We start from the raw sequence: 25,253 nt of genomic DNA on the forward strand, positions 1-25,253 counted from the left end.
ATATGCTCTAATGGTGCTCTTTAGAACCCAGGAAAAACTGCAAGCACCTCCAAACTGCAGAATGAAAGCAAAGAGATGAAGCATGGTGGGAAAGACCTGCCAGGAGGTGAAATGCTGCCCTACTACCAATATGATTTGGAAATGACATTGCCCACATGGCTCAGTTTATTTGTAAAATAAGGATGTACCTTAAATGAGCTCCAGGGGTTCTCTCAATATTATTCTATGATAACGAAGCATTTAAGATTTTAAAATCACAAGTCATTCTTACAAAGTAATTTGAAAAAGTACATTTCTGCAAAATAATAATTTTCAAATATCTCTAAGAGTCATTGTTACCTTTGAATCTTCTAGTTAAAGTTAATCAATATTAGAATTCAGGGAGCAATATATGTTAGGTACTCCCCCACCAAAATAAAGAGGAAAATCTTCAGTAGATTAGTTCTCTCTTCTTAAATGTTTTCTTTTCCTTTGAGCTAAGAAGGTAAGGTTTAAGATTAACTTTCTGTGAGCCGTCCTGGCTCACTTCAAAAGTGTTAAGTAATAAGCTGGATTGTTAATATTGCCTGAATTCTGTGTAATTCTACTTAATTTAGTATTTCTCCAAGCTAACCTGAAGAAGTAAATACATTTCTTCTCTTCGGCCTACTGGTTAAGTCAGACATATGGGGATTGCAAGTCCCCGAGTGGTAGGAGATTATCCAGAATGCAAGAAAAAAAAAAAGGCTAATGTGTATTTCAGTGATCACCACTGCAAGTTTGGTTAGGCTGGGAAGTCCTATATTGGAACTTTCATTTGTTTGTCTGTTTGTTTTTGTTTTGGCCATGCAGCTTGGCATGTGGGATCTTAGTTCCCTGACCAGAGACTGAACTTGAACCCCTTGCAGTGAGAGCGTGGATTCTTAGCCACTAAACCTTCAGGGAAGTCCCTCTGTGTTTGGAGTTTGATCCTGGTACCATCATGAGTGTCAGTGCCTTGTTTGTGAGTGTCACTGTTGCAAGTGCCTTGGTTTTTAACCAAGCCATGGAGGAAAATGACATTGAATACTGATGCAATCAACTTGTTATTGGAGTTACTTTTCTAAATGTTCAGGAACATTGCTAGTGATGCTACACCAGCTTCCCATGGCTGCTGTAACATGTTGTACTGAAAATTTAATGTTAAAACAATGGAATTAATTTTCTTGCAGTTCTGGAGATAAGAAGCCTGAACTGGGTCTTAAAAGGCTAAGATGAAGGTGTTCTCAGGGCTATGCTCCTTCTGGTGGCTCCAGGGGAGAATTGGCTCTTTTTCCTTTTTCTAGTTTCTAGAGCTGCCAACATTCCTTGGCATGTGGTCTTTTCCTCACCTCAGTTTAATCTCTACTTTCACTATGACAGGGCTTCCCTGGTAGCTCAGCTGGTAAAGAATCCGCCTGCAGTGCAGGAGACCCCAGTTCAATTCCACGGTCAGGAAGTTTCCCTGGAGAAGAGATAGCCTACCCACTCCAGTATTCTTGGGCTTCTCTGGTGGTTCAGATGATAAAGACTCTGCCTGCAATGTGGGAGACCAGGGTTCGATCCCTCAAATGGGAAAATCCCCTGGAGGAGGGCATGGCAACCCACTCCAGTATTCTTGCCTAGAGAATCCTCATCACATTTCCTTCTCTGACTCTGACCTTTATAAGTCTGGGGTGACTACAATGGGTCCACCTGGATAATCCAATGTACTCCCCATCTCCAGGTCCTTAACTTAACCACATCTTCAAAGCCCTTTTGCCATGTGAGGTAACATGTTCATAGGTTCCAGAGATTACAGTGTGGGCATCTTTAGGGGCTGTTATTCTATCTATTGTCAGTTCACTTCAGGTCAGTCGCTCAGCCGTGTCCGACTCTTTGCGACCCCATGAATCGCAGCACGCCAGGCCTCCCTGTCCATCACCATCTCCTGGTGTTCACTCAGACTCACATCCATCGAGTCAGTGATGCCATCCAGCCATCTCATCCTCTGTCGTCTCCTTCTCCTCCTGCCCCCGATCCTTCCCAGCATCAGAGTCTTTTCCAATGAGTTAACTCTTCGCATGAGGTGGCCAAAGTACTGCAGTTTCAGCTTTAGCATCATTCCTTCCAAAGAAATCCCAGGGCTGATCTCCTTCAGAATGGACTGGTTGGATCTCCTTGCAGTCCCAGGGACTCAAGATCTACGATCTATCTATCGTAGATCCCTTTTAATCATTACGGTCATCAACCAGGTGTTACCTCCTCAGAGAGGCCTCCATACTACCTAGAACCCCATCTATCCTGGTTCCTGTTTACCATGTTTTATTAACTCTGAGAACAGTGTGTTTATATTCTAAATTTATTTTTCATTTCGTGTCATTTTATTTAATTGTCACTTTCTGTCTCCCTCCACTAGAGGATAAGCCCCACTAGAGGGGAAACATGGGCAGCCTTCTTCACCACTTTGTCCCCCAAATCAAAAGCATTCCAGCACTTGGTAGACTCTCAGAAGATATTTGTCGAATGAACCAATTCGCATAAAGTCTAAGGAAGCCTGTCTTACACTAAAACACTATTAATATAATCCCATTCCTTTTACTATCAATAATACAAACATTTTTCACTAAACAGCAGTTAACCATGCTGTCAATAGATTTCTTTTTTGAATTCAAGTCACTGGTTTCTCCTTGGGACTTGAGTGAGGTCAATAAAATACAAGTACCAGCTGTAAACTGTAGCTGCAGGAAAAAGAAAATAGAAGAATTAGACAGAATTAATACAAATTGTAAGTGCTGAAGTGTTAGTCACTCAGTCATGTCCAACTCTTTGCAACCCCACGGATTGTATTCTGCCAAGCTCCTCCATCCATGGAATTCTCTAGGCAAGAATACTGGAGTGGATTGTCATTTCCTCCTCCAGGGGATCTTCCTGACCCAGGGATTGAACCTGGGTCTCCTGTATTGCAGGCAGATTCTTTACCAACTGAGCCACCAGGGAAGCCCCACTAGGGAAGTCTTGAAAGGTGGGTAGAGCCATTTCTGGGAAATGGCCTTGGTAAAGATCACCACCTCAGGGTCTGGTTTTTAAAAGCACAGTCATGAAAGCTACATAAAAGGTTAGAATGCACAAAACTTGTGGAATTAAAGAGTAGAAGAGAGAACTGAGTGCAAATGGGATATGACTGAGTCCCTCGGGACTTGTTTGCTTTATGTCCGAGGTGGGGATGATTGTTGAGGCTCTTGATATGCAGAGAGAGAAAGTTTGTGTTTGATGTAGTAGAAAATATAGGACTTATAGTTAGGATTTTATTTTGGTAAGGAGTCACCTTTCTTTTTTTAATTGGAGCATAATTGTTTTGCAGTGTTGTGTTAATTTCTGCAATACAACAATGTCAATCAGCTATATGTATATATATATTTATTCAGGCTTCCCAGGTGACTGTAGTGGTAAAGAATCTGCCTGGCAATGCAGGGCATGCAAGAAACATGGGTTTGATCCCTGGGTTGAGAAGATCCCCTGGAGTAGGAAATGGCAACTCACTCCAGTATTCTTGCCTGGAAAACCCCATGGACAGAGGAGCCTGGTAGGCTGCAGTCCATGGGGTCGCAAAGAGTCGGATACAGCTGAGCAGCTGAGCATTCATACATATATCCCCTCCCTCCTGATCCTCCCACCTCACCCCGCATCCCACCTCGCTAGATCATCACAGATCACTGAGCTGAGCTCCCTGTGTTATGCAGCAGCCTCCTACTAGCTATCTATTTTCACATGGTAGTGTCAGTTTTAGAAAGATTAAAGAGGATATGAGCTGTGGCATACATGGAAATGAAGAGTAAGGTGTGGCTCCAAGAACTATCATAGAAGAGAAGTCAGAATTTGGTAATAACCAGCGTGTTAATTGGGAACAGTGAGTAGTTAGGGGGTTGAATGTTTAATGAGGCTAAGAAGTATCCAGAGAGTTCTTCACCCTTGGGATTTCATGATGATCAGAATGTGTTAGCATTCTCCCACGCTCATTTATTTCAAAGACTTTAAAACTGAAGGGCTATCCTTTGATTCCAGAAAGCTTTATCATTATTAAGCTCTCTCCTTTCTCCTGATACCATAGTCTGATGAGAGTGGAAATCCCAGATATGGTTGAGGTGCCTTTTGTGTCCCACAGAATCCTAGGATGACCCTTACTGAGATGCTCTGGTTCTTGGGGAGCAGCACCACCATCTCCCTCACATACTACATAAATATAGTTGCTCAGATGATTTACATCTCTAAAATAGTGTTTGCTTTTTTTTTTTTTACTGAAGGAATTGTACATGCTTACTGCAGGAATTATACATGCTTACTGTAGAAATTTTGGATGCTATAGATAAATATAGCACCAAAAAAAATCAAATAATTTATAGTTCTACTGCTTAGGTGTAGTTCTATTATATGAGGAGTTGGAATAAATAGTTTTGCTTACTCTTTTCAGTTAATGCATGTGGTTATTCAATATGTTAATATTATTGATAACACTGTATGTTTTTTAGAATCCCTTGTGATTTTTTCTGGGAGTCCCTAAAATGGCATGGGAAATAGTGATGGGTTTTCCCAGTAAAATTTTAATGGGTGATGTTTGCAGTAGATGGGAGAGGGTTCAGTTTTTCTCTTAGGAATTGCAGAAACCTTGATGAAATCCCATTTGGTAAATTAGAACTGAACTATTACTTTTAAAGTATGTATTTGAGATAGGATGAAAAGGGTTTTTAGAAGTTTAGATATCTTCCTTATAATAGATCACATTCATCATACTAATCTAGTCTGGCATTAACTTATTTTCCCTATTTCTTTTTTAATATGCAAAGCTTAATTTTAAAAGAGTCAGTCATTTAAACCAGAATGAAATGTAGTTCAGTCTTCTTGGAAATGAAATATTTAGTCACTTGAGATAAAGCAGAAAGGGAGGGTACTTGCCTTCCTTGGTTAAGTGGTACTTTAGATTAGTGAATGGCTTCAAAGAAGGTAAAGTTTTACTTTGTTTTTATTTCACTTCCATGTTGAATTGATTTTCTAATTAATATTATAAAACTTTCAGAGGACCATGAGATATGCTTATCATCAGATCTCCATGGCCGCATAATAAATTCCTCTTATCTTTTTGATATTGCAGTTGACTCACGTTGACCAGGCAAGCTTCCAGCTGGACGCCTTTGGAACATCTTTTATTCTTGATGTCCTCCTAAATCAGTAAGTCTTTCCTGAGCTGCATGCACTGTTTTTAGATACACATTGAATCTACTTTCTTATCCTTCTGTAAAGTTTTGTTTGCTTCCTACATTTTACTTCATCTTCCTGTAACAGTTTGTAGTTGTTTAGTCAGTAAGTCAAGTACGACTCTTAGCGACCCCATGGACCATAGCCCACCAGGCTCCTCTGTCCATGGGACTTCTCAGGCAAGAATACTGGAGAGGATTGCCAGTTCATTCTCCAATAACAGTTAAATGCTACATTTGAAACTATGATACCTATTGACTATAAGTTATAAAGTCTGATAAATAACAGAAAATGGATATCCATTTGAAATTGAACAAGTATAACAGATTCAAGAATGCAAAATTGAGGGAAATACTTTAATATTTTGCATTGTTTTGTTCTTTGATCATGTATATTAAAAAGTGTAACAAAATTGTACAATATTGATTAAAGTAGTTTATTTCTTATTTTTAAAATTCATGGCTTAGAACATATATGTTAGATATTTTATACTACATAATGTTTTTTAGGGTGTGAATTTCAATTTCGTAGGGTGTGACTTTCCAGTTTCATAGGGCATGAATAAGATTGTGTTAATATGATCTGTCTTATATTCTTCCTTGATGTAAATACCGTAAAATTGATGGTTGTATGATGCATTTTGGGCTTCCCTGGTGGCTCAGTGGTAAAGAATCTACCTGCCTATGCAGGAGATGCAGCTTTGATCCCTGGATTAGGAAGATTCCCTACAAAAGGAAATGGCAACCTTCTCCAGTATTCTTTCCTGGAAAATCCCCTGGACAGAGAAGCCTGGAAGGCTACAGTGCATGGAGTCACAAAAGAGTCGGACACAACTTAGTGGCTAAAATAACAATGACTCATTTCAGTTTTTCAGCAATTTTGATGTCATAAAGTTTTTATTTTAAACTCATTATGAAGGAATGCATGCTCCTTAGAAGAATAATGAAAGAGCAGAAAAACCATCTCATATAATTTTACCACTTGGAGACTGATTGCCCTGTTTTAATTTACCGTCTGTGTGCTTACCTCCCTATCCACCCTACTACCTATTCTTCCCTGCTTAATTTTAAAAATAATATTATCACCATTTAATATAAAGTTTGACTCATGAAATGGACATTTTTGCAGGTCAAAAATTTGCTGAGCAGCATTGTTGTACGGTCAACTAGTTATCTATATTTTAATTTTTAACTAATTTTTATTGTTGGTCTTTTTCCTCCCACTAGAATTTAAGCTCCTGAGGACTGAGATTAATTTTCCTTTACTGATGCATCCTTAGCACAGGTTAGGCACTAAAGTCTAGAATGGGAAGTCATATTGACCTAGAAACCAAAGGCTGGAGTAGGCCAGGAGATAGAGGAGATGACTGATGAGAGTGGAGGCTGTCAGTTGGGGAAGAATGAGGCAGCAAAAAAGAAAGATGTCAGGGATTCCTGGTGGTACCGTGGTTGAGACTTTGAGCTTCCACTTCAAGGGGAAATTCCCTGGTTGGGAACTAAGATCCCGCATGCCATGCAGTGTGACCAAAAATTAAAAAAACAAAACAAACATAAGATCATGGCATCTGGTTCCATCGCTTCGTGGCAAATAGATGGGGAAACAGTGGAAACAGTGTCAGACTTTATTTTGGGGGGCTCCAAAATCACTGCAGATGGTGACTGCAGCCATGAAATTAAAAGACGCTTATTCCTTGGAAGGAAAGTTATGACCAACCTAGACAGCACATCCAAAAGCAGAGACGTTACTTTGCCAACAAAGGTCCGTCTAGTCAAGGCTATAGTTTTTCCAGTAGTCATGTATGGATGTGTGAGTTGGACTGTGAAGAAAGCTGAGCGCTGAAGAATTGATGCTTTTGAACTGTGGTGTTGGAGAAGACTCTTGAGAGTCCCTTGGACTGCAAGGAGATCCAACCAGTCCATTCTAAAGGAGATCAGTCCTGGGTGTTCTTTGGAAGGAATGATGCTAAAGCTGAAACTCCAATACTTGGGCCACCTCATGGAGAGTTGACTCATTGGAAAAGACTCTGATGCTGGGAGGAACTGGGGGCAGGAGGAGAAGGGGACGACAGAGGATGAGATGCCTGGATGGCATCACCGACCCAATGGACATAAGTTTGAGTGATCTCTGGATGTTGGTGATGGACAGGGAGGCCTGGCGTGCTGCAATTCACGGGGGCGCAAAGAGTCAGACATGACTGAGCGACTGAACTGAACTGAAAATAAAAAAGAGAAAGAGGGCAAGTGTTTGGGGCTGGCTTCTAAAAGTGCAGATATGTATCTGGGCATGATTTGGAAAGTCTGGGTATGGTTCGGAAAGACTCTTACTTTAATGACTCTTTCCCATCCTTCCTTTAAATAGTTTCTGGGAATAGCTCCTGCTTTGTTTTCTGGTTTCTGACAGTGGTAATGCCTTGACTTTCAGTACCCCAATGAAGAAAGGATATTTATTCATCTTTCCCAAGTCACCTGACTTCTTCTGGAGATATCTGAGCCCTAAAGCTTTCTGTTCCTGAAGGAGAAGTACCTATGGCCATACTTATCAGAGCATGAAACAGAATAGTAAGGGTGCAGCAAAATTTCTTTCGAGATAGGGGCAAGAAACTCCACCCTTAGTGCAGTACAAGGATAAAATAATGGCATAAATGGCATAAATAGAGATTGTTTGGACTGAGAAATATGCAAACTGTGTTTTGTTTTGTTTTTTGGCTATGATCTATATTAAACATAGGTGTCAAATATCTATTTTCTTTATATTGTATGATCTAGAATGATTTTATACAAAGGGTTTTTTCCTTATATTTATGGAGAATGTTTTTATTTCATGGTTTCACTTTATATATTGTCTTGTGGTTATGCTGGTTAGGGAGCAGAAAGATGAAAAATTGATTATTTTGCTCTTTAAGCTTTTCCTTCTTTCTTTCTCGCTCTCCTTTCCTCCCACTCTTCCTCCATTGCTTTCTTTATCCTTCTTTCTTTCCTTCCTTCCTTCTTTTTTCTCACTCATCGGTGTCATAATATTTATTTAACATACTTTTTAATTTACTTTTTCTCCTTAAGTTTTTAAAATTGAGATAGAGCTGGTTTACAACATTATGATAGTTCCAGATTGCAACATAGTGTTTCAAAATTTTCATAGATTATACTCCATCTGACATAAAATAATACCTATATTCCTTGTGCTGTACAATATATCATTGTAGATAATTTATTTTATACATAGTGATTTGTATCTCTTAATCCTCTATCCCTGTATTACCCACCCCCTTCTTCCCTAGCCCCACTGGAAACCACTAGTTTATTCTGCTGCTGCTGCTGCTGCCAAGTCGCTTCAGTCGTCTCCAACTCTGTGTGACCCCATAGACGGCAGCCCACCAGGCTCTGCCATCCCTGAGATTCTCCAGGCAAGAACACTGGAGTGGGTTGTCATTTCCTTCTCCAAAGCATGAAAGTGAAAAGTGAAAGTGAAGTCGCTCAGTCATGTCCAACTCTTAGCGACCCCATGGACTGCAGCCTACCAGGCTCCTCCATCCATGGGATTTTCCAAGCACTAGTTTATTTTAAATATCTGTAAATCTGTTTCTGTTTTGTCATATTGATTCTTTTTTGTGTGTGTTTTAGGTTCCACATATAAGTGATAACATAAAGTATTTGTCTTTGACTGACTGATTTCTTTAAGCATATTAGGCTCTAGGTCCATCTATGTTGTTGAAAATGCAAAATTTCATCCTGTGTATATGGTGAATTGGTTACTTTTCCCAGTGTTGGAGAACTGGCCTTTTGTAGTGTTCTAGTAGCTCTGGTCATCACTGCTATGTGCTATAGGGGTTCTGCCTATGTGGGTTGTGTGGGTGCTTCTGATGTAGTGTGCTGACTACTGTGGGCATGCTGCTTGACATGACTGGCCTCCCTGTTCAGTTGGTTGCCCCTTGTGTAGAGGCTTCTGGCTACTGGCTGGTGGGGCCAGGTAATGACAAGGTTGGCTGCGGAACCTCGAAGGTTCCCAGCGATAGGGCTGGCTCATTGGTGAGTGGAACTGGGTCCCGAGGGCTCTGACTGCAGGGCCCTGGGAATCCCAAGACTGGTGGGTGGGGCTAGACCCTAGGACCACTGTCTGAGGGGCCTGAGATGTCTCAAATCTTGAATCAGCCTGTTGGTGGGCAGGGTCTAGTCCTGGGGTCTCTGGCTACAGAATCCAGGGGTCTCAGAACTGGTGTTGGATCACTGTTGGTTGAGGCCAATTCCTGATAGAGCTGCTGGGGGGTCGAGGATGTCCTGAAGTTGTGTTTCTGTACTGGTGAATGGAGCCAGACGCGGGGTGGGACTGATGTTGAGGGTTGGGGAGGAGGGGGCGTGGCAGGGAAGAAGATTCCGGGGCCGGTGTGAGCAAAGCAGAATCCCAGCGCCTCTGGCTCCAGGACCCTTGGTGTTCTGAAACTAATGTTTGCATCCTGGTGTGTGGAGCCAGGTCCTGGGACCCCTGGTGGATGCACAAAGCCGTGTCCAGGATTGGCTGTGGACTCAGTGGGTCTTGAGGCAGCTAGCCTCCTGGTGGGTGGGGCTGTGTCTCCTCCTGCTCGTTGCTTGGCCTGAGATGTTCCAGTACTAATGTCTACTGGCTGGCAGGCAGAGCTGGGTCTTGGAGCTAATAAGTTAGAGGGAGGATTCCAGAATAGTGCCCACCAGGGCCAGTGTCCACGTGGTAGAACTTGCTCCCCAAAATGTCTGCCACCAGCATCTTGGTGCCTCCTGTCTCTCTGGAACACTGCAAAATCATCAGGTAGGTTTGATGCAGGCTCCTTTCAAATTATTGCTTCTGCCTTGGGTCCCAGAGCACGTGAGATTTTGCGTGTGACCTTTAAGAGTGGAGTCTCTATTTTCCTCAGCCCTCTGGCTTCCCCCAAAAGTAATCTCTGCTGGCCTTTAAACCCAGACATTCTGTAGGTTCATCTTCCTGGCGCTGGACCTTTGGGCTGGGGGGCACAGTGTGGGGCTCTGATTCCTCACTCCTAGGGGACAATCTCTGCAGTTCTAGCTCTTCTCCCATGTGTGATTTGCCCACCCACTGCTGTGGGTCTCAACTATATGGCAACTGTCACCTCTCCTACCTGCCTCCTTGCAGTTCCTCCTTTATATCTATAATTGTAGAAGGTTTTTTTCTGGTAGGTTCTGGTCTTTCACATCAGTGGTTTCTCTGTAAATAGTTGTCATTTTGGGATACCCTTGAGAGGAGGTGAGCCCAGGGTCTTCCTACTCCACCATCTGGGGAACTCTTCAATCTAAGCTGTTTGCTTTATGAAGCAATTCCAGGGCTGTGGAATAGGTCGTTTTTTTTTTTTTTTTTTTTTTTGCTCTTGTTTTAAACTGGAGGCAAGTCAAGTCCTTGTGTAGCTGAATTCCAGTTGCAGAGTGGATCCCCAAAATATGTATTTTTAGATTGGAAGGAAGGAAAAGTGTCATTATATAATACTCCTTCTGAATGTTCAGGAAGCAAGTTTGTCTGTAACCAAATTATATAATAGTTCAATCTTTGGGTCCTAACTCATACAGGCAGCAGATAAAGACTATGGGGTGGTTAAAAATGAAAAGAACAGTCAGTTCCTGTATTATCAAGACTAGGAAGGGTGGGAAGCAGTTCTCAATGCCTTTAAGGGGTCATACAGTTGTGGAATTTCACTCTTTTGGACAGATATGTTAATAAAACCAAACATATGCCTGTCCTGACCTGATTTGGCCTGGTCAAACAAGTCTTGAGGCCAACACTGGATTGTTCCAGAGGTCAGCAACTGGTGTTACACTTTACTGTGAACCATTCCTCAGAAAGAAAAGGCTTAATAAAGACATTTAACTCTATTATTGAAACAATTCAGGCCAAGTCTGTTCCTGTAACTCTCTCCTTTCTTCTTTAAGAAGTAGATGATTAAACTGTGTAAAGGAATGCAAAAATACTGAAAATATTTTTTATACAACTCCGTGATTTTTTTCTACAATAGGTGGCCTGACAGATGTAAACCACACATACACATTCATGTACACGCCACACCCCCCACCATGCAAGGAGCAAATATTCCACGTGAACTGTGGTTGGTTGTTCTAGGATGTGAAATACATAACAGTAAAGAGAGAACCCGTCTGTTTTTTTGTCGATGATTTTTTAAAATTGTATTTTATGTTGAATTATAGTTGATCAAAAATGTCTGTTTCAGATGGGTGTACTGGAAAGGGATTCAGTTATACACATATACATGTATCTATATTCTTTTTCAAATTCTTTTCCCATTTAGATTATTATTGAGTAGAGCTCTCTGTACTGTACAGTAGGTCTTTGTTGGTCATCTATTTTAAATATAGTAGTGTGTGTGCATTTGGAAGAGATTCTGCTGTCCAGCTATCAGATCTTAGGATGATCCAACTTGTAAATTTTGACTTTTTTAAATAGATTGTTTCCTCTTCATCTTCTTACATCAGTAACAACAAAATAATAGTTTCTCTCACTCTGTGATTTTTTTTTAATTAAAATTCTTTTTATTGACGTATAGTTGATTTACAATTTTTAAAAAATTTATTTATTTATTTAAATTGTAGGCTAATTGCTTTACAATACTGTGGTGGTTTTGCCATACATTGACATGAATCAGTCATGGGTGTACATGTGTCCCCCCGTCCTGAGGCTCCCATCTCCCTCTGATATCAGCTTTTTTTCCTACTTCACCAGGGCACTGGGGGTAGGGAGGACACTAAAGACTCAAACGTAACAGTAGATGGCAGTAGATGGGTTGCCCATGCAGATAGGAGGTGATGAGGAGCCAGGGTTTGGGGATGGGGATGTGGTGGGAGGAGAAACAGGAGAAAGCTCAGACAAGGAACACCCAAATTCTATTCAGATGGGCAAGTCCAGTCTTCTTTCATTTAGGGGAATCACATGCTTGCTTTCCACTGGGACTCTTGAATTTGCAATAAAACTGGGAGTCACAATAAGTAAAAGACAGGGCATGAATTCAATTGGAACTGAAGGTTAAGTCTCATTTACTTAACCATGTCCAATTTTCAGTGTGGTAAATAAGATGTTTACAGTGTGGATAAAAATAAGTGAGGAGGATAATATTATAATTAAATAATGGTATTATGTGATGATAAAGAATAACATAAGAGATTTCTCACTGTTACTAATAAATCTGTAACTATCTTGTTTAACATAATTCATTATGGTAAATATTTGTTTATATGTACATTTAATACAAATTATTATGTAGAACACAAATCTGTGTTGAATAGTTCTTATCAATAATGGTCCTTGCCTTCATTTTGTATACACATGTAGGTGTATATAAATATATGTGCTCATGTATGTATACATAAGATGCACACACACATAGGTACATAACACATATGAATGCAGACACACATGTACATAATTCATATGTATACATGTGTCTTCATTTTTAAACCTTTAGTAAATGGTAAGAGTTCTTCTTTCCTCATCTTCCTTCAATAGAATGAGGGAATAAGTATCCTATTCTTAGGGAGCCTGTATTCTAGTCAGAAAAAGCAATGAACATGTTAACAAACAAAGTAATTTTGGAGAGTGATGGTGCCATTAATAGCAGGTGCCTGATGTGGAGGTGAGGATGCTCTCTGAGCAGTTTTTCCATCCATATCACTGTGGTTGTTGCTGTTGGTTTTTTTTTTTTTTTAATTTAAGCAGCAGTTGTTATCAGGCCGTCTCTAAGAAGATGACATTTGGCTGTAAGGGCAGAGAGAAAGAACAGTGCGTATCAAGACCTGGAGGCAGAAGTAAGCTTAGTGTGTTTGAGAGACAGGAAGATGGCGTAGAAGATTGGAACAGGAGCCAAGAGGTTATTAAATGAGGTTGATGGTGTGTGTGTTAGTTGCTCGATCATGTCGACTCTTTGTGACCCCGAGAAGTGTAGCCTGCCAGGCTCCTCTGTCCGTGGAATTCACCAGGCAAAAATACTGGAGTAGGTAGCCATTCCCTTCTCCAGGGGATCTTCCCAACCCAGGGATCAAACCCAGGTCTCCTGCACTGCAGGTGGATTCCTTACCATATGGGCCACCAGGGAAATTTTGATGGTAGAGAGACCCAAATCATGTAGAAAAGTAGAAGGATCCTTTTAGGCCACAGGAAAGACTTTAAATAATAGTCTAAGCAGATGTAACTAATATTTTTACACCATAAGTTGCAGTATTCACTCATTTCCATACTGATTTATGATCCTTTCTGCATCATATTTAGTTTTTGTATATTTTACTGTCTTCTGAAGGCAATCTCTTCTAAAGATCTGTTCATTAGTTATTGGGCCTAGTACCACTATACCATTTATCATAGCTTTTTAAAGTGTTTTAACATCTAGCATGGAAACCTCTCTTGTTAGTTTTATTTTGCAAAATTTCTTAAGATATTTTTGTCTATTCTTAGTTGGAAATTTAGGGTAATTTTGTCACTGTCTTTTTAGAATTTTAACTGGACTGCCACTAAACCTATAATTTAATTTGAGAAAAGTGCACCTTTTATGGTACTAAGTCTTTCCATCTATATCATTGTGATTGTTGTTGTTTTTTAAGTTTAAGCATCTTTTTTCTGTTTCGCAGTAAAATTTAGTACTTTGGTTTTTGTAGGTCTTACACATTTCATGTAGAACATATTCATGGGAATTATGTTTTTTTGTTGCTACTGTGGAGATTTTTTCCATCATATTTTATAATTAATTACTAGTATCATTCTTAATATTACTAATGGCTGTTGATTGTTTCTTTGGGTTTTATAGTTTGATAGTAACATGACTGGAAAATCATGAGAGCTTTAGTTGTCTTTGCAAGACGATAGTTATTACTGTTACACACTCTAGTGCTTTTTCTAGAAGTTCCTGAATTCTATTATTTGATGATAATAACATTTTTCTCTTGGTTCTTTTGAGGATAGGAGTATCTCTAGAATTTGTTGTTAAGCAGGATGTTGATTCTTGATTTTTGAGAGCTAGTCTTTATCATGGCATCCAGTCTGATCACTTCATGGCAAATAGATGGGGAAACAATGGAAACAGTGACAGACTTTATTTTTTTGCACTCCAAAATCACTGCAAATGATGACTGCAGCCGTGAAATTAAAAGACACTTACTCCTTGGAAGAAAAACTATGACAAACCTAGACAGCATATTGAAAAGCAGAGACATTATTTTACCAACAAAGGTCTGTCTAGTTCAAGTTATGGTTTTTCCAGTAGTCATGTATGGATGTGAGAGTCGGACTATAAAGAAAGCCGAGTGCTGAAGAATTTATGCTTTTGAATTGTGGTGTTGGAGAAGACTGTTGAGTCCCTTGGACAGCAAGGAGACCAAACCAGTCAATCCTAAAGGAGACCAGTCCTGAATATTCATTGGAAGGACTGATGCTGAAGCTGAAGCTCCAGTGCTTTGGCCACCTGATGTGAAGAGCCGACTCATTGGAAAAGACCCCGATGCTGGGAAAGATTGAAGGCAGGATTAGAAGGGGACGATATAGGGTGAGATGGTTGGATGGCATCACTGACTCAATGGACATGAGTTTGAGCAATCTTCGGGAGATGGTGAAGGACAGGGAAGCCTGGCATACTTCAGTCCATGGGATAGCAAAGAGTTGGATACGATTGAGTGACAGAACAACAAAGTTTTTATCGTGTTAGACCAATATCCCATGTCTTGTTTAAGTTTTTTCCTTTTTTTAAAGAGTATTAGATTTTCTTGAATACCTTTTTAATCAATGCAGTGAACATACAGATTTTCTTAACTGACTTTTTGTGTTTATTATGTTAATGTTTCCTGTTATGAGAAATTATTCTTGACCGTAGAGGATAAGCTCTACATTGGATAATGTAGGATAATTGTCTATGTTGGATAATTCATTGTTTCTGGCCTCTCTGCTGGTGACTATAAAAGGGAATCCCACTTCCTGTTTTTATTTAAATTACCATGGCACAAGTCCCTGCTGGTTTTCCTGCTGTAAATTGCCTGCATCTCCAAGTGTCTCTTTCCCTCAACTGTTTGTGAGGTTTGTTCTCTACTCTTTTGTCTTGCCACTCTATTCTTGCCTCAGATAGAAGCTTGTGACAGCTGCTCTGCTGAGCACAGCTATCCTCCGCAAGGTGATGGCTGCTAACATCTGCCAGGAGTGGTCCCTCTAAGAACCCAGAAGCCCAAACCCGTCCACAGTCCTTCTTGTGAAGGTCGGTGCTGCCACCAGGTGCACAAAGACATGCCCTCTGCTTAGAGTCAGGCAGAGCAGAGAGGAAGTTCTTTCTTTTTCCTGTCCAAGGCGCACCTTACATCCTAGTTCCAGGTAAAAAGCAGTTGGGACGTCCACTCTCAGAAGGTGAAACTGAACCCCTGTTTTCAGAGTTTTGTTCTGACTTGACTCCCATGACGTGACAGTGGCTTTCAAAGGATGGCTTATTCAACTTTAAACAATAGCCCAGACACAATACAGTCCAGACACCAGATACATCTTTGTCACAGTCGTTCCTCCTGCATGAGGGGTAGAAAAGATCAGGATTGCACAGCCTTCCTGCTTTAACTCTGGCTCCTAATTTCCTCTGATGTTGTACTTAGGCAAGGACAGGTAGTTTTCAGGACTGGAGCAGGTTGACAAGCAACAGGTGTGTAGTGGCTTAACTCTGCAATTAACACCTTGAGGTGAGTGTAATTGGTTTTCTCTGCTGGTTCAAGATTTCCCCAGGGTTCGGAGAACTCCGAGTATATTTTAGGGGAACTTGCCCCTCCAAAAAGGGAAGGTTGCCCACTTACAAATTCTGGTTTCCATTTTAGAATGCTGCAACTAATTTTAAGGCAATTTCTAGCTTAAAATGATAAGATCCAGTTTTTTTCGGTACTCCATTAAAAACTACTAAAATAGTTTTGCTGTTATATTGTTTAGGACTTTTGCATCAACTGTCATGAAACTGGCATTAGTCTTTTTTTTTTTGTATCAGACATAAAAGCTATAAAAATGATATTTTCACTTAAAAAGTATTTCCTGAAACATTATTTTCTGTAGTATAGGAATCATACATATATATTTTATTGTTTTAAAGTCCTTATCTTTACCCTGACTGGTCCTGTAATACTTTTAATAAATAAGACATTGATAAACTATTCTTTGATGGATTAATGTATTCATCTACTTGTTTTTAAGCCAACTTTGGGAAATTACATCTTCCCAAAATGTAATTTTTATTTTAAAATAGTCATTTTTCCCCTCTTGGCTGCACCATACAGCTTGTGGGATCTTAGTCCCCACACCAAGGAGTGAACCTGGGCCCCTGGTAGTGGAAGGGTAGACTGCTAACCACGGGAAAGCAGGGAAATGCCTAAGTGTGCTTTTTAGAAAATAATTTCTAAAATTTTGTCTGTACCTATTATATAATTTCTTTCTCAATGCTATTTTTATTTGTACTTATCAAATATAACTCGACATATACAGACATTTAGAAACTAAACACTATGTTTAGAAACATATTTATTGCATAAAATTAAAGACTTTTCATAAAGTTTTTTACTGAGGTATTTTTGTTTGTCATAAAATTCAGCCATTTCAAGTTATACATTTTAATGATTTTTTAAAGTAACTTTACTGAGCGGTACAACCATCAATAAAGGCAATGTCAGTTGTAAAACACTTTCCATCTCTCCCAAAATATCCCTTATTTCCATTTAATCTTAATTCACATTCCTATCTCCATCTCTAGATAATGACTAATTTACCTTTTATCTTTGTAAGTTTGCCTTTTTTGGACATTTCATATGAATGTGTGGTCTTGATCTGGTTTCATTTATTTGGTGTGTTTTCGAAGTTCATCTGTGATGAGCTTCGTTCCTTTTTATTGTGGAATGTTACTTCATTGTATAGATATATCACATTCTATCGATCCACTGCTGTTTCCAGTTTGGAAGTATTATGAATAATGCTGCTGTGAACATTCACAGGCAGGTCTCTGTGTGGGTGTAGGTTTTCAATTCACTTCAGTTCAGTTGAGTCACTCAGTCGTGTCTGACTCTTCGCTACCCCATGGACTGCAGCACACCAGGCCTCCCTGTCCATTACCAACTCCCAGAGCTTACTTTAACTCATGTCCATTGAGTCGGTGATGTCATCCAATCATCTCATCCTCTGTTATCACCTTCTTCTCCCGCCTTCAATATTTCCCAGCATCGGGGTCTTTTCAAATGAGTCAGTTCTTCACATCAGATGGCCAAAGTATTGGAGCTTCAGCTTCAGCATCAGTCCTTCCAATGAATATTCAGGACTGATTTCCTTTAGGATGGACTGGTTTAATCTCCTTGCAGTCCAAGGGACTCTGAAAAGTATTCTCCAACACCACAGTTCAAAAACATCAATTCTTCGGTGCTCAGCTTTCTTTATAGTCCAACTCTCACATCCATACATGACCACTGGAAAAACCATAGCTTTGACTAGACAGACCTTGTTGGCAAAGTAATGTCTCTGCTTTGTAATATGCTGTCTGGGTTGGTCATAACTTTTCTTCCAAGGAGCAAGTGTCTTTTAATTTCATGGCTGCAGTCATCATTTGCAGTGATTTTGGAGTGTAAAAAAATAAAGTCTGTCACTGTTTCCACTGTTTCCCCATCTATTTGCAATGAAGTGATGAGACCAGATACCATGATCTTAGTTTTCTGAATGTTGAGTTTTAAGCCAGCTTTTTCACTCTCCTCTACTTTCATCAAGAGGCTCTTGAGTTCTTCACTTTCTGCCATAAAGGTGGTATCATCTGCATATTTGAGGTTATTGATATTTCTCCTGGCAATCTTGAGTCCAGCTTGTACTTCATCCAGCCCAGCGTTTCTCATGATGTACTCTGCATACAAGTTAAATAAGCAGGGTGACAATATACAGCCTGTTGTACTCCTTTTCCTATTTGGAACCAGTCTGTTGTTCCATGTCCAGTTCTAACTTGCTTCCTGACCTGCATACGGTTTCTCAAGAGGCAGGTCAGGTGGTCTGGTATTCCCATCTCTTTCAGAATTTTCCACAGTTTGTTGTGATCTACACAGTCAGAGGCTTTGGTGTAGCCAATAAAGCAGAAGTAGATGTTTTTCTAAAACTCTCTTGCTTTTTCCATGATCCAGTGGATGTTGGCAATTTGATCTCTGGTTCCTCTGCCTTTTCTAAATCCAGCTTGAACATCTGGATGTTCATATTTCACATACTGTTGAAGGCTAGCTTGGAGAATTTTGAGCATTATTTTACTAGTGTGTGAGATGAGTGCAATTGTGCCATAGTTTGACCATTTTATTCCTTTTCTTTGGGATTGGAATGAAAACTGACCTTTTCCAGTTCTGTGGCCACTGCTAAGTTTTCCAGATTCACTGGCATATTGAGTGCAGCACTTTCACAGCATCATCTTTTAGGATTTGAAATAGCTCAACTGGAATTCCATCACCTCCACTAGCTTTGTTTGCAGTGATGCTTCCTAAGGCCCACTTGATTTCTCATTCCAGGATAACTTTCTATAGGTGAGTGATCATACCATCATGATTATCTGGGTCATGAAGATCTTTTTGTATAGTTCTTCTGTGTATTCTTGCCACCTCTTCTTAAGATCTTCTGCTTCTGTTAGGTCCATACCATTTCTGTCCTTTATTAAGCCCATCTTTGCATGAAATGTTCCCTTGGTATATCTAATTTCCTTGAAGGGATCTCTATAGTCTTTCCCATTCTATTGTTTTCCTCTATTTCTTTGCATTGATCACTGAGGAAAGCTTTCTTATCTCTCCTTGTTCTTCTTTGGAATTCTGCATTCAAACGAATATATCTTTCCTTTTCTCTTTTGCCTTTCACTTCTCTTCTTTTCACAGCTATTTGTAAGCCTCCTCAGACAACCATTTTGCCTTTTTGCATTTCTTTTTCTTGGGGATGGTCTTGATCCCTGCCTCTTGTACAATGTCAGGAACCTCTGTCCATAGTTCTTCAGGCACTCTGTCTATCAGATCTATTTCCTTGAATCGATTTGTCACTTCCACTGTACAATCATAAGGGATTTGATTTAGGCCACACCTGAATGGTCTAGTGGTTTTCCCTACTTTCTTCAATTTCAGTCTGAATTGAGCAATAAGGAGTTCATGATCTGATCCACAGTCTGCTCCCAGTCTTGTTTTTGCTGACTATATAGAGCTTCTCCATCTTTGCCTGAAAAGAATATAATCTATCTGATTTCGTTATTGACCATCTGGTGATGTCCATGTATAGAGTCATCTCTTGTGTTGTTGGAAGAGGGTGTTTGCTATGACCAGAGTGTTCTCTTGGCAAAACTCTATTAGCCTTTGCCCTGCTTCATTCTGTATTCCAAGGCCAAATTTGCCTGTTTCTCCAGGTATTTCTTGACTTGATACTCTTGTATTCCAGTCCCCTATAATGAAAATGACATCTTTTTTTTAGTGTTAGTTCTAGAAGTCTTGTAGGTCTTCATAGACCCAGTCAATTTCAGCTTCTTTGGCATTACTGGTTGGGGCATAGACTTAGACAGGTATGATATTGAATGGTTTGACTTGGAAATGAACAGAGATCATTCTATCGTTTTTGAGATTGTATCCCAGTACTGCATTTCAGACTCTTTTGTTGACTATGATGACTACTCCAGTTCTTCTAAGGGATTCTTTTCCACAGTAGCAGATGTAATGGTCATCTGAGTTAAATTTACCCATTCCAGTCCATTTTAGTTTGCTGATTCCTGAAATGTTGACGTTCACTCTTGCTATCTCCTGTTTGACCACTTCCAATTTGCCTTGACCGGGCTTCCCTGGTGGCTCAGATGGTAAAGCGTCTGCCAGCAGTGTGGGAGACCTGGTTTCGATCCCTGGGTTCGGATGATCCCCTGGGGAAGGAAATGGCAACCTACTCCAGTACTCTTTTCTGGAAAATTACACGAATGAAGGAGCCTGGTAGGCTACAGTCCATGGGATCACAAGAGTTGGAAATGACTGAGCAACTTCACTATGGACCTAACGTTCTAGGTTCCTATGCAATATTGCTCTTTACAGCATCAGACTTTATTTCCATCACAAGTCATATCCACAACTGGGTGTTGTTTTTGCTTTTGCTCTGTCTCTTCATTCTTTCTGGAGTTATTTGTCCACTGATCTCCAGTAGCATATTGGACACCTACCGACCTAGGGAGTTCATCTTTCAGTGTCCTATCTTTTTGCCTTTCATACTGTTCATGGGGTTCTCAAGGCAAGAATACTGAAGTGGTTTGCCATTCCCTTCTTCAGTGGACATTTTCTCAGAACTCTCCACCATGACCCGCCCGTCTTGGGTGGCCCTACACTGCATGGCTCCTAGTTTCATCGAGTTAGACAAGGCTGTGATCCATGTGATTTAGACTGGTTAGTTTTCTGTGACTGTGGTTTTCAGTCTGTCTGTCCTCTGATGGAGAAGGATAAGAGACTTATGGAAGCTTCCTGATGGGAGAGACTGACTGAGGGGGAAACTGGGTCTTGTTGTAATGGGCAGGGCCATGCTCAGTAAGTATTGAATCCAATTTTCTGTTGACGCGTGGGGCTGTGCTCCCTCCCTCTTATTTACCTGGGGCCAAACTGTGGTGGAGGTAATGAAGATAATGGTGACCTCCTTCTAAAGGTCCCATGCAGGCACTGCTACACTCAGTGCCTCCGACCCTGCAGCAGGCCACCGCCACCCCACGCCTCTGCAGTATTTGTTTTATAATAAAGACTGTGTCTTAGAGTGAGGTGTAAGGTACATGCTTACCCAGGTGAACTATCTGCATAGAACTTGTTTGTTGCTCTTTGTCTCTGAGATATTTTCTCACACATACAAAGAATATCTACTGATCGGTTGTGACACCCTGTGAATATAGGTGTATCTTCTCACGCTTCAGCGGTTGGCATGTGTTCTTAACCAATGAGATCTGATGTGGTGGATGTGCTGGATACTCTCGTCCTGTGAGTGTCAGCTGTAACCAATCTCAGACAGGGAGTTACATCTTAGTGTGGACTGGGTGCAATCTTTTATATTGTCCATACTTATACCATTATACCGGAGAAGGCGATGGTACCCCACTCCAGTACTCTTGCCTGGGAAATCCCATGGACAGAGCAGCCTGGTAGGCTGCGGTCCATGGGGTCGCGAAGGGTTGGACATAACTGAGCGACTTCCTTTTCACTTTTCACTTTCATGCATTGGAGAAGGAAATGGCAACCCACTCCAGTGTTCTTGCCTGGAGAATCCCAGGGACAGGGGAGCCTGGTGGGCTGCTGTCTATGGGGTCACACAGAGTCGGACACGACTGAAGTGACTTAGCAGCAGCATACCATTATACAGTTTTATATCCTGTGTGTGTATGTGTGTGTGTGTGTGTACTCAGTTGCTCAGTCCTGTCCAACTCTGTGTGACCCCATGTACTGTAGCCCACCAGCCTCTTCTGTGCATGAAGTTTTCCAGGCAAGAATACTGGAGTGAGTTACCATTTCTTACTCCAGGGGATTTTCCTGACCCAAGGATTGAACCCATGTGTCCTGTGTCTCCTGCATTGGCAGGCAGAATCTTTACTGCTGAACCACGTGAGAAGCCCAGCCCCTCTATATGCATCCCTGAACACAAAGTACAGCTTTTATTCTTTTAAATATTTTGAACATAGGATATACTTGTAGATTTTTATTTATTCAGTGTTTATATTCAATCACAGTCATTAGTCTTTGTGATGCTCAAATTGTTCCAAAGTTGGATGGTGGGAACCCTTTCATTGTGGTTCCTATGTTCTTATCACACAACCCCATTAATCTCTAAGTGCTTCTTTGCCTTCTGGGCCAACGAGAAAAACTTCTTCCCTCTGAGACAGTCAGGTTCACTTTTTACTTTTGAACTGATTTCTGTTTTTTAATAGCCTGGTCCTTATCTTCATTTTGCTAATCAATTATAAATATCATCTTATTATATAAAAAAGCCCAAGATTGACAGCTATCATTATTCTTATTTTAATCAAAGTTTGAGGCAACACATGAATAAATGACAAAAGCATTTCAGTTACTTGCCTTTTGGGGGATTATCTTACACATAACAAATTAAATGAAATATGGAAAGAAAAGAAAGAAAGACTTCCCTGGTGGCTCAGACGGTAAAAGCAAATCTCAGATAAAACTTCCTTAAGAATGTTATAGTAATAAACCATAAGGAGGTGATAGGAGGTGATAAGCAGGATTTTAAAGTAGCATTAGAGTTCTGAAGGAGTAAGTTCTTAATACTTTTAAGGTTGAAGGAATCAATTAAAACAGAGCTATGTTTGTTTCCTTACCCATTAGTGAAATCTCCATGTCTTTTTTCTTCCAACCAAAAGGGATTTGGTTGGAAATTGTAAACCCTAAAAAGATTCAACTCAGATAAATCATATTGGTGTTCAGGATACTCTTGACCATGTGGAGGAAACAAATATCTATCCTGTGATCTGTACTGCAAGATAATCAAAGTTGATTCCAGTGGTATCAATTTGGAAACGAATGAAAGATGTTGCCCAGTACAGGACTTTTGATAAAACTTCACACACACAAAATGATATTTTGTTCTGAGTATTCAGCTGTGTAAAACTTTGCTAGGGCAGGGATTATCTAAAGCAGAAAAAAGGGACAGAACAATGATATGGTAATGGGAACGTGCCTTGGGGCAGATTTGTATAAAGTTGGGGGGCTGGAGAATTAGGAGATTAAACTGTTTTATTAGGTTGGGTCTGACAAGTATGTCTAAGTGATTTCTTGATTGCCACACTATCTAAACTTTTTCTGGTTGGCAGTGGAGGACTGTCAGTGTTTTTAAGTGATTAAATCATAAATTCAGAAAGATATTTTTACTAGTAGCTTGGAAAGTTTATTAATCATGAAAACAAAACCTGGTGTGTTTTGAGTTACCTAATAAGCTTCCTTAATTAGTGGTTTTGAGTCTCAAAATGTTTCCTTAATCCTATAGGTAGTATTAGTTTTTAGGCCTACCGTAGGGCTGATTTTACTTATTCATATTATGAAATTGTTTTCCTATAGCACATTTTGATAATAAATTAGTTGGGATGCTTTGGGTTAAAAATGATGGAAAAGTCTGACTCAATGAGTCCTTACATAGTAGGAGATTCCAGTCTCACATAATTATTAGTCCAGAGGTTGGGCAGTCCCAGGTGTGACTTCAGCTCTGTTACTTTGCCATTCTTACGTCCAGAGGAGATGGAAAGATCTGTCTAACCGTTGGGATCCAGGACGGCTTTTACTGAAACTTCCAAAGTCTTATTGGGCAGAACTGAGTCAAGCCTTCTGTTAAACCAGTCCTTGGCAGAGGAAAAGTTTCTCTGTGATGAGCTGATAATAATCAGGATTACTCTGGAGTTGGGGTGAGTTCATCTTCCCCCCTGTCGTATGGGAGAAGAGAGGATCTCTGACCCATTCAGGGTTCTGAGAGCTAGTGGCATATGGAGTGGATATTGACAGGTAGCCAACAGAGTCTGCCAAAGAGAACCTTGGATGAAGGTGATCTTCAAAGAATAGATTAGAGTGCTTTTGCAGTGCTGAGGCTGAGTTCATTCCACAGACTTTTGACATGAGAACCCTCTGATCTTCCTTTTATTCTTGATCCAAGAGGGACTGCCTTTACCAAAAAAAATAATGAGTCAATTCATATTGAATTTTATTCATTGACTTTTATAATCCCATGTACATCTTCTTTTTGTTCATATCTAATGAGATCCTATAATAAATTGCTTTAACTTTTTTTTCAGTTTAGTAACTTTGCTGTAAGAAGGTGAATGATCAGATTAGATGTATCAAATGTCAGATTTCTCCAAGAAAGCTCTAGGCATGCTGTGAAATTCAGCCCTGCGGCTGCCCAACTCTGAACCCCAACCTGAGCTATCACTTCCCTCTGTAGGAGAATCAATGTGCTTCAGGCTGTTCCAGCCCTTGCTTTACCCTTTCCATTACCTCACCCTTCAACTGCAGTCTGTCCTGCCCCCTGCTGGGAGTCATTCAGCTACCATGGTTCTGTTAAGAACCTGTTCTCTGATATATTATTTCATGGTAAAGTGTTGCCTGGTTCTAGTCCCCTTCTTAGTCCATATATGTGACTTTTCAGTGGTGTTTCTATCTGTTCAAAGTAACTCCAAGGATTGATTCTAAAAGGTGTATTTCAGTCCAGCTATGATGACACAGATATACTTAGTTATTACTCTTGGGAGCCCCTTGGACTGCAAGGAGATCAAGCCAGTGAATCCTAAAGGAAATCAGTTCTGAATATTCATTGGAAAGACTGATGCTGAAGCTGAAACTCCAGTACTTTGGCCACCTGATGTGAAGAACTGACTCACTGGAAAAGACTCTGATCCTTGGAAAGATAGAAGGCGGGAGGAGAAGGGGACAACAGAGGATGAGATGGTTGAATGGCATCACTGTCTTGGTGGGGATGAGTCTGAGTAAGCTCCAGGATTTGGTGATGGACAGGGAAGCCTGGCGTGCTGCAGTCCATGGGGTAGCAAAGAGTCAGACACAACTAAGCGACTGAACTGAACTGAGGACGACACAGAAGCATTTTAAGCACTGCATATCTTTTCATTTTCACTGTGCAGAAAGCATGATATGCATAGAACTTGCCTTATTCAAAGGATGGTTTGAACCTATGAACCCAGATTTATACTAGACTTCACTGAGAGATTCCGAATGCTTAAGAAATTATCATTTAGAGAAAGAACAAAATCAAACCATCTTAATAATTGAAAGCTTCAAAGTTTTTGATATAAATAACACACTAAAAAACACACTCCTCTTTACAAAAACTATTTTGAGTGGTTTTAATTAATTCAGTTCCATAATGAAAATGATTGGCTGTCATTCTTCAACCACACTTCGTTGTGGAGATCAGATATCCAGTTGTCACTTGGGTAATTCTTTCCCCCCATTTCTTTCTGCTTCTCTGGATCCAATTTTGATGTGGATCGTATCTCTTTTTTAAAAATATTTTTTTCTGACTCTGTT

General features: G+C 40.2%; 1 protein-coding gene across 1 annotated transcript in view; it reads left to right on the plus strand.

Annotated features, from left to right (window-relative positions):
- ADAM22 (ADAM metallopeptidase domain 22) overlaps nt 1–25,253 on the plus strand; it is a 229,574-nt gene that overhangs the window by 34,073 nt on the left and 170,248 nt on the right. Inside the window, exon 3 of the mRNA XM_052638378.1 lies at nt 5,126–5,202. Coding sequence (XP_052494338.1) covers nt 5,126–5,202 — 77 coding nt within the window. The remainder of the gene's footprint in view (nt 1–5,125; nt 5,203–25,253) is intronic.

Source organism: Budorcas taxicolor, chromosome 4 (assembly GCF_023091745.1).
Source record: "Budorcas taxicolor isolate Tak-1 chromosome 4, Takin1.1, whole genome shotgun sequence".
NCBI lineage: Eukaryota > Metazoa > Chordata > Mammalia > Artiodactyla > Bovidae > Budorcas > Budorcas taxicolor.